General features: G+C 70.4%; 1 protein-coding gene across 1 annotated transcript; it reads right to left on the minus strand.

The window, feature by feature from the left end:
• Positions 1-2,067: 2,067 nt before the first annotated feature.
• Positions 2,068-9,897, minus strand: AGXT (alanine--glyoxylate and serine--pyruvate aminotransferase). The gene is made up of 11 exons (XM_041766821.1): positions 9,535-9,897; positions 9,269-9,461; positions 8,073-8,137; positions 7,503-7,603; positions 6,790-6,860; positions 5,655-5,739; positions 4,728-4,823; positions 4,082-4,151; positions 3,367-3,462; positions 2,532-2,660; positions 2,068-2,406 (listed from the first exon to the last, which is right to left on the minus strand). The coding sequence occupies exons 1-11, from the start codon at positions 9,763-9,765 to the stop codon at positions 2,299-2,301; spliced, it is 1,245 nt and encodes a 414-aa protein (XP_041622755.1). The 5' UTR covers positions 9,766-9,897; the 3' UTR covers positions 2,068-2,298.
• Between the last annotated feature and the right edge of the window lie 5,676 nt (positions 9,898-15,573).

The following is a 15,573-nucleotide window of genomic DNA, read 5'->3' on the forward strand; positions in this document are numbered from 1 at the left end:
GCGACGCCGGGAGCCCCCCCTCCAGCGCTCGCAGGGGCCCAGAACCCCAGACGCAGAGGATGTTGTGCAGGAGAGACTAACCCGAGGGCAGGAGCAGCTCGCTCGGGCTCAGGCTGCGCAGAGGGAACATGGTTTGTGCGAGTCCCCGTGTTTGTTCTGAGTAGAGCAGGATCCTCACGATCCCCCGACCCTGACCAGACATTTAGCAGGTTCCCTGCCCCGTCCCTACAAAAGGGACCCCAAGCACCCCCGGACGCAACCCCGGGGGGTCCCCTCTCCCTCCCGGGAGCTCTCCCTGTATCTCTGCTTGACAAACCTCCATCGCTTTGCTCACTTCCTGTCGCTGGAGACTCATTCTTGACCCCGCGGGACAAGCAGCAGGTTGTCCCACACGCAGGGCCCGGGAGAGCGAGGCCGCAGGGGCGACCGAGGGCCAAGAGGCCGCGTCAGGCGGGGGGCACGGGCACGTCTGCTTCACAAACTGGGACCCTGGGGATGAGCACGAACCTGGCTCCTCCTGCACCCCACACGCAAGACGCTCGCAGCGCACACCCCGGACCCCAACGCAACGGCCGATGCCGTCGAGGCTCCAGACGGAGACACAGGGAGATACCCTCAGGACCCGGACGTCATCGTCATCGAAGGTGTCCTGAGAGGTGACCGACTGCGCAGATCACGAGAGCAGACACGTGGGTGGATCGGAGCTCGCGAAGGGAACGGACCTGCTTTTTGGAAACCGGGATGGCGGAGACGAAGAGGGGACCTGGGAGCAGGGGAGAGGCCGTCGCTCACCCGCAGTCCCGGGAATGTGAAGTAACGGCCGTAAGTTCACAATAAAAACATGCAAATCACACAAGGGGAGCAAGACACGGGAGCCGACAAGTCCCGAAAGCCGCGGGCTCCCGAGGAGGCTCTGTAGGATTCGCCATCGGGGAAGTGGAAGGTAAAGCCGAGTCGGGGACGATTCCACGCCCACCGGAAGAGAAGACCCCCCGGGTGCGGGTGTGGAAGGGGCCGACTGGGGCTCGCGCGTCTGGCGAGGGCGTGGGGGTCACAGGCGCTTCCCGGTCCCCGCCACCCCACGCCTCCCCTGGCGGCGGCCTCCCCGGGCGGCGCCGCAACCCTCATCACAGCCCCCACTTGCAAATACCCCGGAGGTGACGAACGGATGCCAGGACGGCGGCCCGGCTGGCGCGTCCCAGTGCCCCGCGAGAGCAGCGGCCACTCGGGAACGTGCCCATGTGCGACCCCTCCACAAGGCCCACAAGCACCTGCAAGACCGGCCTGCGGGGACCAGATCGGACGGGGGCACAAGGGACCGGCCCCGGGGCACCTGCGCTTGCGCATCGGGCGCCAAGTCTGCTCCGGGGACGCCAGCCGGGACGGCGCTGCTCTCGGGAAGAGCCTCCCTCGGCCCGTCCCCTCCCGGACCCTGGGCCTCTCCCCCGTGGCCGAGAGCACAGGCGGGGGACAGGTGGGCGTCGGAGAGCAAGCAGCCCTGGCCGACACGGGAGGTGACGCTGGCCCTGCACGAGGACTCGGGCCGCGCTGGGCCGCTGCGTCCCCCTGGGCTTCGTGGGCCCTTCGGACCCGTGAGGACCTGGCGGCTGCGCTGTGGTCAAGGGATCCGATGTGAGAGCCCCGCAGGCGACAAGCGGGGGGAGCCTGGCATGGGCAGAAAGCCCAAGGGGGGGGCGCCCCGGGGACGGTGGGTCTGAGGGGACCAAGCTGAGAAGCAGGAGGGCCCAGCGCCTGGGGGGGCCCTCGCCGGACACCTGGGCCCCCAGACCTCCAGCGCTGCGCCGGCCCGTGCGCCTGTGTGTGGCGCGAGCTCCCCGACCGCAGTCCGGGCCGTGTGCCTTGGGCATGTTGGCGCCTGCGTGTCTGCGACTCAAGTCACGAGTGGGCCCCGCAGGGGAGTGAGGCTGCTCCTTGCAGGCCGGGGTCAGCGACAGGGCCCCACACACCCCACCCACAGCCCCGGGGAGGCCCAGGCACGGGTCGGCCCCAAGCAACCCCCGACAAAGGTGCCGCCAGGGGGCAGGGGCGCCCCCCACGCACAAGGAGGACGGTGACCGAGGATTCTTTATTGAGGATTCGCGGCAGCGGGGGCCGTGCGGGGCTGCGGCTCGTGTGGGTCCTGAGCCCACAGGGTCCATTTGCGGGAGGTGCCGTGGCCGTCCCGCCCTCCCGCGAGCCTCGCCCGCCCGGGGCAGCAGCTGTCCTGCCCCCCCCGCCCCCCGCTGGCAGGGTCCTTTGCTCCCGGCCCCTCCAGGTGGGGAGCAGCAGGTGGCCAGGTCACAGCTTGTGCCGGGGGCAGTGCCGCAGGGCCTCCTGCAGGGCGTGGGTCACGCGGTCCACGTTCTCTCGGGTGGCGTTACAGCCCAGCAGGCCGATCCGAAGCACCTGCGGGAGCGGGGGGTCAACCCGGCCCTGGACGCGCCCCCGCCCCCGCCCCCCAGGGAGCTCCCCCAGACCCGGGTGGCTGTGGCTGGTGCCCGGCCCGGCCTCAGGGCGCCACGTCCCCTCACCTTCCCCACGGAGGGCCCTAGGCCGCCCGTGATCTCGATGCCGAAGTGGTCCATGACGTAGTTGACGATGTCTCTCCAGTCGTAGCCGGCGGGCGCGGCCACGGTGGTGACGGTGGGCAGCCGGGCGGCCTGCGGGACACGCGACGGCTCGGGGCCGGCACTAGAAGGGGCCCGGGGAGTGCGGCCACCAGCTCCCCATGCCCGTGTGTCTCTGCCCCTCAGGCCAGTCACAGCCCCCAGGCTCAGGGAAACAGGGGAGCCTCCCCCCCGCCCCCCCCAACTGGACTGCAGGCCCTGGAGGCCGACGGGCGTCCGGGGCTCAGAGATCACCCAGAACGACTCCAGGCGGGAGCTGTGACCGTGACAGTGACCGCCCGGCGACCACAGGACTGTGTCCGTTCAGAGGGGGCTGCGCAGCGGCTCCCCCTGCCCCATGTGCTCTCCCTGCCCTGCCCCCGCCCTGGGTCCTGCCCCTGTCCTCTCTGGCCCCCACCCCCTCACCCGCCCCTTGCCCTCCTCCCCCACCCCCTACCCTCCACCTGTCTCCTCCGCCCCTGCTCCCTGCCCTCCACGCCCTGTCCCCTACCCCTGCCCTCTGTCCCCCTGCCCTCTGCTCTCCACCCCCCTGTCCCCTGCCCCCCCATCTCCTTCCCCCGTCCTCTCTGGCCCCTCGCCCCCTCCCCCACCCCTTGCCTTCGTCCTCCACCCCCTGACTCCTGGCCCCCCGCCCCCTGCTCCCCACCCTCCACGCCCTGTCCCCCGCCCCTTGCCCCTTGCCCCCGTCCCCCACCCTTGCCCTCTGCCTCCCTGCCCTCCACCCTGCTGCCCTCCTTACGGGATCCTTCACGAAGAGCTGCAGACCCAGCCCCTGCAGGCGCTCATGCAGATATGCCGTGGCCTCCCGGTGCTGCCGCCAGCTGTTCTCCAGACCCTGGGGGGGCAGAGGGCACCAGTGGGTGGGCCGGGGCCTCCCTCCGTGGTGAGGGGGGGAAGCTGGTTCTCGTCCCTGCTGGGGGGCAGCTTGAGACCACAGAGCGCCCCTGGGCTCCCCTCCCGGCCTGGCCTCTGACGCCCCTGGGAGCCCCTGAGCCCCCAGCGACCGGACCTAGAGCCGCCTCAGGGCAGTGGAAATAGTCTGGGTCTGGGGTGGCCGGTGGGGACCCAGGCAGCAGATGGGGCCCGTGGCCCCTAGTGATGGGCAGGTGGGAGCACCTCCCTGTAGGTGGGGAGGTGGCCACGGGAGAGGAGGGGGCTTCGGAGCGACACAGGGACCCGTCTTCCCAGGACCTGCTCCGTGGGCCGCCCCCTCTCGGCCCCACCCCGCTGCACTTGGCTCTGCCGCACGTACCCTCAGCGCTTCTGGTCGGCAGCCCAGGCCCGCCCGGCCCCCCAAGCAGCCCTGAGAATCCTCCGAGGGGCCGCGGGGAGTCAGGAGCAGGTGCCCCAGAGGCCGCCGGCCCCCGCCCAGGGGCTCCCGGGAGCTCGCGGCACCCGCCCCGGTGTCCTGCACCTGCCAGGCCCTGCTGCCCGCTGCTCCCGCCCGTGCTCACCTGTTCCGCTATGAGGGCCAGGCTCTCCCTCAGGCTGTACAGGCTGATGACGGGGGTGGTGTGATGATACCTGGAAGATGGGGCGGGAGGGCAGCGTCACCAGGCAGGGGCGGCGGGGACCGGGCTCTCTGGCAACGGGTCCAGCCCATGCCGGGCGCCGCTGTCCAGTTGGGGAATCAGACTCGGGGCGAGAGGAGCAGCTCGGTCCAGCGCGGCGGCCCCCCCCCCGCCAGCCTTGGTTCGCCCCAGCAGCCCCGAGAGGCCACGGGGCCCCGCCCAGGAGAGCGACATCCTGGAGCCCCCAGCCCCGCGTGCGCCCTAAGGGGCCTTGGCCTGAAGCTGAGCACCCCCCCAAGGAGCCCCTGCTCAGCCCCTCTCTTTGGGGGGCGGGTAAACTGAGACTCCGCAGAGGGAACATGTGGCAGGGCCAGGTCCCCTAGAGGACAGGGCCGGGGAGGGTGGTGGGGCCGTGCTGCTGGGGAGGGCCCCGGGGGGCGTGGGGAACCGAGTGGGGGCATCGCTGGCCGACGCCGCTGAGTCCTGGGGCTCTGGCCGGGCTCCGGGCTTGGACTGCAGCCTGGAAGTGGGGGGCAGCCACCCCAGGCCCCCACCAGCCGCGGCCCGGCCCCAGCCCTGCGCTCCTCACACCCTGGGCTGGTCGTCGCAGCCCCAGATGTTGGCCAGCCACTTCATGTCCAGGTAGAAGGAGACGGGCTTCGTCTTCCGAGCGTAGATCTTACTCCTGCGAGGGAAGGAGCAGCCTGAGCGCCGCCGTCTGTCCGGCGGGAGCGCCTGGGGCAGGCTCGGGAGGCTGCCTGTTCCGCGGAAGTCAGCCGCCGAGGCGGGGTGAGGCCCCTGGGACCCCGGCCCCGCGCCCCGGGGGCCCCTCTGCTCTCAGGCCAGTAACGCAGCCGTCCTGAAGCTCCGTACACCTGCTCTGCAGACGGCTGCGAACAGACGGGGCCGCTGCCCACGCGAGCTCGGCTCCGGGCTCAGCACAGCCCCTCCCACCACGCCCCCCACAAGCCCTGACCCCTCGGGGACTGTCTCTGAGCCGGTGAACGGCCAAGGGCAGCTGACGGCAGTCATCGGCTGGGGCCCGTGCTCCATCCCAGCCTGGCCCGGCGCGGGGTCTGGACGCCGGGGACGTGGGGGGCCCCGGGGGCTGCCGGACAGAGCTGGCCCACGTCCACCCCCTGGAGCGGCTTGTGCATCGGCTCTAGGACGCTGAGCCGGGGGTGGAGGCCTGCGGGACGGGCACTGGACCCCGCCCTCGCTTGAGGCTGGGAAGCTTCCCTAATGCCAGGCCCTGCATCCCCACCCCAAGCCCGGGCTCCGGGAGGAGCCTCATGGAGCTGGCCTCACACCCCCGACCCTCACGGCGCCCCGGCTGCCACCGGCCTGTGGCCTCAGAGCTTTGGTGCACCTGTCCGGGGTGTCCTGGGTGGGCCGTGAGCAGTCCGGTGCCTGAGCACCCCCCAAGGAGCCCCTCCGTCCCTTGCCCTTCCCTCCTCGGGGGCCACCCGGCCTCACTGCTCATCCAGCCCCAGGCGGGGGCCCCGGGGTCACTCACTTGGCCTTGTCACTGAAGGAGATGAGGGACGTCCCTGGAGGCGAGTTCAGGACCTTCTGGGAGCCCGAGTACAAGACGTCAATGCCTGTGGAGAGGCGGGGCGTGTGCTCCTGGGGGCCGCTCCCCGCGGGTGGGACCGTGGGGCGGGGCCCACCCGGCAGGTCCAACAGCGGAGGGAGAGCCGTCCGAAGCAGGGTGGACGCTCCCGTCGGATTCAACGCTTTACCTACGCGACCTGACGCCGTCTCGGGGACATTGGGTTAAGCCGCAGGCCCCCCACGTGCTGTCTGCTTGGTGCGGAGAAACCCCGCACGTGGTGTGAGGGTCGCGCGGGCCCGCGGCGGCGGCCGAATGTGCACCCGAGGTCACCCGGCCCGGACGCTCTGTAGGCCTAAGTCCTGAGAGCGCGAGCCTGGCGAGAACCGAGGGGCCACCGCCAGGAGAGAGGCGAGCCGTGGCTGGTCACATAGTCAGGGGACCCTGCTGGCTGGGCGCCTCCACGCACGTGGTCGACGCTCCCCGACCTTATGTTGGGGTCTACGGACTCCGCTACAGAGCGCAAAGGTGCGGAGGGCGCCCTGGGCCCCACGTCAGCTTCTCCGGGCGGCACTGTCTCCCGGGATGTGGGCCGGAGCCTCGTCGCCTGGGGGCGTGGCGTGGGCATCCTGGGGACGGTCTTGCCACCCCGCAATGCGTCCCCAGGGCCCCCCCCAAGCCTGTCCCTTCATGGTGGGCCCTGTGCGGAGCTCCTGGGGAGCGGGTTCCGGGGAGCGCCCTGCTGAGCTGGGGGGAATTCGGACTTCCCGCTGCGGGGAGATGCTGGGCCCGTAGGGCCAACCCCACACACGGGGCTCGCGGCGTGTGACCGGCCAACGAGGACACTGCGGCCCAGCCTGGCACGTCCCCCACCCACTCCTGGGGGCCCCGCACCTCTCCAGGTGCTGGAGGAGCTTCTCCCTCGCGCCTGCTGCCCACATCGGGGGCTGACGGCCCCCACAGACGCTGGGTGTCGATTAGCTGGTGGGTCCTGTCCCGCCCGGAGCCCACGGTGGGCCGATGGCGGGCTTCTGGGCGCTGCCGACGGAGCCTTTCCCTCCAGGGCCGCAGTGGCTGGGGTGACGGGGGCGGGCCTTACCTTGCTGGTCCATGTAGATGGGGACCCCGCCCAGGGATGCCACGGTGTCCACCAGGAGCAGGCACTTGTACCTGGGGGTGCAGGGCGGTGGAGGGGAGCACGGAGGCGTCTGACTCTGGGCTCCCGGGGGCCCCTGGGAACTTCCAGAAGGCCAGTGCGGAAGCCTGGGAGGCTCCTCCCGGACCACCCCGCTCCCGGCCCCCCGGCTCAGCTCCGTGTGGGAAGCGGCTGCACAGGGGCGGAGCAGGTGTCAATGCGGGGACCTCGGGGCGTGTGAGGGCCTTCCTGCTGCCCACGGTGTGCCGACCGACCGTGCAGGCAGAGCCCAGGGGACAGAGTCCAGCCCCGGCCTGGAGCTCTGACTCTCCTCCATCTCCACGTTTTCTTAGAAATTAAAAAAAAAAAAAAAAAGGCCTGGGGCCACCTGGCTGGTTCAAGAGGTGGAGTGTGGGACTCGATGGCAGGGCTGTGAGTTTGAGCCCCACGCTGAGCACAGAGATTACTTAAAAAAAATTCTTTTCAAAGGCGTAAAGCATATCCCACGGTGGGCACAGAGGGGAGGGGGACGGCCCGGGGGTCGCAGCCCAGGCTCGGTCTAGCAGACGACGCCCGGGGACAGGCTGTCCGGCGGGGGCAGGTCCCGCAGACCGGGTGCCCGGCGCTGAGTGACAGCGGCGGGAGGCCAGAGGCCGGGGGAGCGGGGCTGTCCTCACCTGTGGCAGAGGTCCCCGTAGCCGTCCAGGGGCTGCAGCACGCCGCTCGATGACTCCCCCTGCGTCAGGAACAGCAGCGCCGGCTTGTGCTGGGCCAGGCCCTGAGGGGACAGACGGGGGCACAGACGGGACGGCTGCGGGCGGTGGCAGCGCGTGGGCCCTGGGCAGGGCCCTGGCCAAGTGGCTGGGTGCGGTGGACAGATCCGGGGGCGGCAGCTGGACGCGCCTAGTCCCCGTCCGGGGAGCGCTGGGCCGGCACCTGGCCTGGGGCGGGGGCTCCCTTCCGGGGACCTTGCCCGGTTGGCACAGGGTCCGGGCTGCCTGGGGCGCACCTTTCCTGATGGGGAGGGGCTGGCCTCGGCATGTCCCACCCCCCACATCCCCCAGGCGACTGGGCTGCTGACTCAGTTTCCCTGCCACACAGAACCCTCCCTATCAGGCTTTCCAGGTCTGGGATGGCTCCCAGGTCTGGGATGTCCCCTGCACCCGGTCACCTGGTGCTGGGAGGGGCTGAGGGCCAGCGGCCAGCCCCATCTGTTGGTCCCTCCCCAGGACGGACGAGCCCCCCACCTCTTCCACGTCCTGCAGCGTGTAGTAGCCTCCAGGGTCCTTGACCATCGAGTGCACCCGGGCTCCTAGGGAGGGGCACAGTGAGTGGTGAGCCCCACACCGGCCGTGGGGACGGGGGCTGTGGGAGCCTGTGGGAGCCTGTGGAGGCCGGTGCCCCCCACCCCAGCCCGAAGCCGGAGGGGAGAGGAAGGTGAGGGGTGCTCAGCGAGGCTGCTGTCTGTGAGCTGAGGTTTCCGGGGTGCAGGGGGGGAGTGCTCAGGCTCAGCTGCACGGCCCCTGCCCCGGCCTAGCCTCCCCGAGCCCAGCCAGGCCCCCCACCGGGAAGCCAGCCAGCCTTTGCACACAGCCGGGTGGACTGTGCCGTCGAGCACCGTTCGGTGGCCGAGTGGAGGAGAACAGGTGAGTGGGGGCTCAGGACGCAGGCCCTGGGCCGCCCCCTCTCTGGGACCCCCGTGCACCCCCTGCGGCCCCCTGCTGTCTGGAGGAGGGAGGAGCCCCAGGACCACTCGAGCCCCAGGGGGAGCCCAAGGCCAGGTGCAGGCTGGGGCAGAGCCTCTGGAGGGCGGGAGCCTGAGGTCACCCGGGCCCCACCTGTGCCCCACGACGCCTCCCTCTGCAAACCAGTGTGTGGACTCGAGGGGACCAGGTGAGCGGGGGGGGGGACCCCTTAGGCCCCTGGGGGCTGTCCATTAACCAGGACGGAGTGCGGCCATGTGTGGAGCTGACCGTGCAGGAGCTGCGGGCTGTTGCCAAAGGCCGAGGTCAATCATTAAACCCCCGCACGCTCCCGCTCCTCAAAACCTTTCCTCCGGAGGTGCCGACCTCCTCTGCGCCCCTGCACTCCGCGATGCTGGGAGGGGCTTTCAGCCTCTGAAACCCTGTCCTGTCCCAGAGCAGGGGCGACACCTCAGCCCGGGAGAGCCGCGGGGCCTGTCGGGTTTGTGCCGGGAGCTGGGGCTCCCCACAGCGCTGCCTCCCCACGTGCTCCGGGGACGCCTGTCCTCACACGCTGGGAGCCTAGAAGGTAGGGGGGTCTCTCGAGCACCCCAATGCCCGCTTGGAGAAGCCAGCAGCCGGCCTGGCGGGGAGGTGGAGGCATGAGAGGGGTGAGCCCTCGCGGGGAGCGTGGGCGGGTCCGCCCAGGAGGCGCGGGGAAGGTCAGCGGGCCCGCAGCCCACCCCCCGCCCATCCCGTACCGATGCGCTCCCCGATGTCCGCGGCCCGCTGCCCCCAGATGCCGTTGGCCCCGACCAGGAAGGAGTCGCCCGGCTCCAGGAGGTTGAACAGGGCGGCCTCCAGGGCGCAGTGTCCCGAGCCGCTGACGGCCAGGGTCAGGGGGTTCTTGGTCTGGAACACGTACTGGATGCCTGCCTTGATCTCATCCATGATCTGCGGGCAGGGGCGTGCAGGTCAGCCCACGGAGGAGGCCGGGGCGCCCGCTGCGCCCCCCTGGACGTCCTACCTGGAACATCTCCTTGTGCATGTGCCCGATCATCTGCAGCCCTCCGGCCGCCAGGATGCGCGGGGCCAGGTTGGAAGGGCCGGGCCCCAGCAGAAGCCGGTTCGGGATGGACAGGGGCTTGAGCAGGGCCTTTGGGGGGGCCACCAGCAGCTGCTGGGAGGCCATGGTCCGCACCCAACCTGCCGCCTGTGGCCCCAGGGCCACACTGGCCCTGGCCAGCGCTCGGATCATTTCCCAGAGGGCCTCGTGGGGCGTCCAAAGGCAAGGCGGTCGATGGGCTCCCGCTACGCCCTCTGCCTTGCGTTGTTTGCCGCCAGTACCTGACCCTTTATTGACGCTTCTCCCGGACGGACGTCAGGGCCTGACAGCCGGGGTGTTGAACCCTTGCTGCGGGGAGGAGCCTCCAGAGTCCAGTGAATGAAAAACAGAGCTTGGCAAGTTGTCCTCTGCCCTCGCGCTCCTCCGGGCTCCTCTCAGCTGTCAGGTGCCCAGCCCCAGCCAAGGGCGTCCTGCGGGGCTCAGGGGGGCTCAAAGTTTTTCTTAAAGGACCAGAGAGCAAATATCTCCGGCTTGGCAGGGCCTACAGGCTGTATGGCGGCTTCAGGCCTGCTGTGATGGTGCAAGAGTGGCTGCGGTGGGGTTGCTGGGTGCCAATAAAACTTTATTTGTAAAAACAAGGAGTGAGCCCGATTTGGCTCAGGGGCCACAGTTTGCTGAGCTAAGGGAAAGGCTCAATTTAGGAGACACGTCTGCCCCGTGTGTGTAGACACGCGAGTGTGCATGCACACGCTCACACGGAGGACAGGTTCCTCCTGGTCCTTCCCTGTGCCTCTCGTTCCCAAGGGCCCTGAGGTTTGGTGTTCTCTCGTGTAACCAAGGCCATGTTTGCCTGCGGAGCCTTCTCTGCTTGCTGAGTGGGTAGAATAAATGTAAGTCAAGAAGCAGGAAGAGGACCCAGGGCCAGCTGAGGCAGGGACACCTGTGCTGCAGGGACACCTGTGCTGTAGGGACACCACTGCTGCGGGGACACCTGCAAAGTGGACACACCTGTGCTACAAGGACACCTGCACGCGGAGACACCTGTGCAGCGGAGCCACTAGTGTCCCAGGGAGTCAGAAAAGCCTCTGCTGCCAGGAACCAGGGGAGGGGGCTCCCGCTGGCTGTTCCCTGAGCAGCACCAATACTGCTCGTCGCTCCCAAGGGGGCCTGGTTGGGGTGCGTGTGCGTCCTCCCGCTCTGTGCTCGGGGCTCTGGCACCGCGGGCCTTAGTGACCAGGGGAACCTCAGGGCTTCCTGCAGGAGGCTTCACGGTGATGGAGGACGCAGGACCGTCCCCTGGGGCCTGGCACGTGCCCCTCCCCGGTGACGACCGGATCCCCAGCTCAGCCAAATCCCTTCATCCAGCTCTTGTTGCCGGCTCTGGGCTTGTCGGGCATCCCAGGGCTGCGGGGACCCAGGAGCCTTGGCCATGGTCTGGCCCCCGGGGACTTGCACAGCCTTGCCGGAGAGGTGGTGCTCTGTCGTCTGATGGGCGAAGAAGCAGGCAGAGGGCCCGGGCCCCACATGCCAGCCAGGCAGCCCAGGGCGGCCCGGGGAGGGTGAGGCCCTAGCTGGCCTCGGGCACGCGTGCCCTGGGAGCCTGGGCACCCCCAGCACAGGAAGGCTGCGTGGGAGCCCCCTCCTGCCCCCTGGCCCTCCCTCCCCCCAGCACTGCTCCCTCTGGACCAGGCCCAGCCTGGCTGCTCCATCTGGTGCAGCGTCGGCAAGAAGAGCAGGGCCCTCACCGGGTGGGGGGGGAGGAGGGTGGGCCAGGGGAGTCCCGGGGTCTGCATGGGCCCAGGGAGCTGAGAGCCTCATAGAGCTGGGGGGGCGGGGAGGAGAACCCCAGGGGCTGCCAGGGGAAGGTCAAGGGGGAGTGGGAGAACTGGGAGGACGCAGAGGAAACTAGGGAGCCCGGAACAACGTGGGGAGGCCCCCACAGCTAGAGGCCCCCCGATGCAGCCGGCCATCTCGGGTCCTGCCCCGCTGTGGCGTCTGGGACGTCCGTGCAGCCCTGGGCTCTGGAGTCACGGTGTGGAGCCAGCTCCACCCGAGCTGACCACCACGGGCATGTCCTGTCTGCCGGGACAGGGGCCGCTCCCCTCGGCTTAGCCGCTGCCCCCGCTCCTTGCCCACAGCCCCCTGGGCTGGGCTCATCCCCTCGGTGACCATACCCCTTCCCCTGGGTCCATCCTCCCTCCCAGCCGGGGGGCTGCACCCCCCCAGGCACAGCCCCCATCACTCCAGGCTAACAAGTGCATCTGTGGCCTTTGCAGGGACCGTTCCCTCTGCCGGGAATGCTTGTCCCCCTTTGTCCAGCCCTGCTGGCCCTTCCTTCGGGGCTGTGGCCCAACCTCCTGTCCAGGGAGTCATCCCCCCGCGTGGAGTCCCCTGGCGGCCCTTCTACCACAAGCCTCATGCCACATGCGTCACGTGGTTTGCAGCCTGCCCGCCCGCCCCGGGCAGGACCCCACGTTGGGCAGCACCGCGTGTGGGCACAGCACGTGGGGGGGGCAGCCCAGGGAAACCAGGAAGGGGTGTGCCTTGTTCCCAAACAGGAAGATGCGCCGAGCTGGCGTCACCGGGAGGGGGCTGTTGCAATCCCGAGGGGCGTTTCCTCAGGCCGCCAGGCGATTGGGAGCCCAGGAAGCCCGCGAGGACAGCCAGCGGCCGGGCAGGTGAGCGACCTCTGTGTCTGGAGGCTGGAGATAAAGGCCCCCTGGCCAGGTGCAGGCGGTGTCAGCCCCACCCCAGAGAGCGGCCGTGCTCACCCCATGCCGGGCCCTGGGGGCGGGGGCAGGGTGCGTGCCCCTGTCCCCTCGGGGCTCCAGGCGGGCGGCGACCTCAGCTGTGATAACTGCCCGCTCCGGCCGGGCACCCGAGGACGCTCCGTTCTACACCAGCAGCCAGGGGCAGCCTGCCGAGCGGCGGGCAGCAAGGGCCAGTGGGGGCCCCGGGCTCAGCGTTCCAGCCCCCCGGGTCCCAGCTGGGGAGGGACGGTCAGCCTGGGCGGCAGGAGCAGGTCCCCGCGGGGAGCGTCATGAGAGCCTGTGCTTAGCTGGGGGTGACGGGTGCCGCGGGCGCCCTGACACACCGATCGGCACCACCCCTGCTCCCCGCCGAGCTGTGCCCCTGCGGCACCCGGTGCCCTGGGGTGCAGGACACAGGGCCCAGCGTGAAATGCCTGCCCCCAGGGAAGGCCCGGGAGCCTGGGCCGGGCAGCAGCAGCGGGCGTCGAGGGCGACGGGGAGTCCCGCATGCAGGGGAGCGGGCGCGAGGTGGGGTAGGGACACGGGACTAGGCCCCGCCCACGCGACGTGACCCAGAGCTGCTCACACACGTGTGCGAGGGGCGGAGCAGCTCCAGCAGCCGTGACTGAGCTTCCCTGGGGCTCCCCAGGTGCCGGCTCCGTGCATCTCGGGCCCTCCTGGGGGTGGGGCCACCTGGGGGCTCCAGACTGCTGTTGGGTTCATAATGCGACAGTAGTGGTGACGCAGGGCGGACGCGGGCTGGTGGCCGTCCCACCCGGAGCCTCCTGCCGGCCGGTGACCCCGTGAGGCAGCCGCGCCCCCTGAGCCCCCCGGGGTCCCCATGCCCCCCCCACAGCCCAGGTCCCCCACAGCCCCCGCGCCCCCCCCGCGGCCCCTCCCCTGTGCCTCCTGCGCCCCCATACCCCCTGGGGTCCCCTGCCCCCCACATGCCCTATGCCCTCCGCGGCTCCCAAACCCCCGCGCCCCTCCCTGCGCTCCCGCCCTGCGCCCTCCCCACGGGGCGGCTGCACCAGCCCGACCGGATTTGCTGTCAAGACACATTTGAGCCGGTTCCTAGGTCCCGCTTGAGCGGGCTTCAGTGACATTCGGCCTTGGGTGCTGCCCTGAGCCCAGCAGCAGCCAGGGCGGCCCAGGCCCCCACCCGGGAGGCGGCTCAGCGTGCGGGCAGGGATCAGAGGGCTGCGCGGGTGCCGTCCACGCCGGGAGCCACAGGCGCAGGTGTGGCCGGGCCGCCGGGCGGCGTCACCACGAGCCTTAACGCCACCGAAATTCAGCACGAGGGCTGTGGAACCCGGGGCAGCACATCCTCCGGAGGCGTTGGCGGGAGCTCCAGCGGCCTCGAGGCCCCGGCGCCCCCACCCCCAGGACCCGCCTGCCCACCGGGGCCCCTCCGACCTCCTGCACCCCAACCGGTGCTGGCGTGAGAGGCGCCCCTCAGGGCCTTCCTCGCGGGCTTCCTGGGGCCCCGGGGTCCTCCTGGGAGGCGGGCCTGGCTCCCTTCCCCCCGCCCTGCGACCCAGGGTGTTCCTCCCACGGTGGGTCCTCCGGAGGCGCTGAGCTCGGGCCCCAGGGAGGGGCGCACGGCGAGACCCGCGGCACCAGTGGCACCAGCCCCCCCCGCCGCCCTCCTAACCCCAGCCTGCGTGTCTGAGCGCGGCCCTCCTGGGTCACCCCATGCGCGTCTCTCTGCACCTCTGGGGACCAAGATGCTTTGCCCACCGAGGCCGGGGAGCAAAGGGATGTCTAGGACCCCAGACCCTCCCCCGGAGCACTGCCCGCCCCCCATGCCGCCTCCTGCCTGCCTGAGGCACCCCTTCCAGGTGGGGAGGGAGACGCCTGGGGGTACCTGGAGGTGGCCTCCTCGGGAGTCTGGGCACGGCCCCTAACCTGCGGAAGGGCTCAGGAGCTACAACGTCAGGGATTCACCTGCGGTGACCTCTAGCACTCCGTCCGCGGGCCGCACGAGCCAGGTGAGCTCTCCTTAGGGTTCCGAGGGTTGAGGCTGGGGAAGCAGGGGTGGGGGCCGGCGGAATCCACTCTCGGTCCTCAGGAGAGAGAAGCCCCCAACCCCGTCCTCGGGACTCCTGGGAGCCCCCACCACAGGCCTGTGGGCAGGCTCGGTGTGGGGTGCAGAGAGCAGGGGCGTGGCCTCTCCCGGGAGGTGGTGGGGCCGGGGGTGGGCACCTAGAGGCCCCCCAGGGCGCAGCCTGAGCAGCTGCTTGCCCCTTCTGCCCCCAGTGTCCTCATCCAAAATCAGGGCCACGGTGACCAGGGAGCCCAGGGCTGCCAGGGACACAGGGGCCTCCTGTGCAGCGTCTCTGGCCCCCGTCACGCTCCCAGGACCCCCAGGACTCAGACTTCCAGGGATGTGAGGCCCCACAAGCCTGAGCGAGACGCCCAGGCCAGGACGACTCAGCTCCGCCTTCTCTGAGACGACCCACATCCAAGCCAGGTCGGGCTGGCCAAGAGGACGCTGCTCAGGGCCGGTGGGGACGTGCGGGTCCGCTGGGGCTGGGCGGCCGCCACGTGCCTGCACCCACTGCTGCAAAATCCTGCCATGCTCACATCTCCAGGGCTTCCGGGTGCCATCGGATGGATGGTGTCCTCCCCAGATAGACGTTCTAGTCCCGGCGAATGTGACCGCCGTGGGACTGGTGTCCTCACAAGGGGAGGGAGTTTGGGCACAGGCTGGCTCTCGCGGGAAAAGGCCCCGATCCCCGTGGCGGCTGTGCAGACTGGCCCCCGCCCCGCAGACGCCCGACCTGTCCCACGGCCCTTCCACGGCTGACCGTCGCTGAGGGCTTCCTGGGCATCTGTTCCCCTAAACGCGGCCACTTTCTAGAGGGGGGCTGGGTGTGGATGCCGCGGAGGAGCTGAATGGGTAGATTCTTCTGGGCCCGGGCCCAGATCCAGGCCGCACACCCCCCATGGGCTCTGTCTGGGGCCGGGCTGTGGGTGCCCGCCTTCGCCTGCATCTCTGCCAGCGATGGCCACCAGCCCCTGCACCCTGGTGCTTTCGAACACCCAGTGCGCTCTGCTCTTCCAGGGCCTTCTCCCGGGAAAATGAATGCAGTGCCTCCCTGGACGCACTTTCACAGCTGAGGTTAAGGCAAAGGCCCAGGAGCTCTGCAGGTGGGCGTCCGCCTTCGGCTCAGGGCGTGACCCCAGCGTCCCGGGATCGAGTCCTGCATCCCCGCAGGGAGCCTGCTTCTCCCTCTGCCTGTGTCTC

This window comes from Vulpes lagopus, chromosome 8, assembly GCF_018345385.1.
Source record: "Vulpes lagopus strain Blue_001 chromosome 8, ASM1834538v1, whole genome shotgun sequence".
NCBI lineage: Eukaryota > Metazoa > Chordata > Mammalia > Carnivora > Canidae > Vulpes > Vulpes lagopus.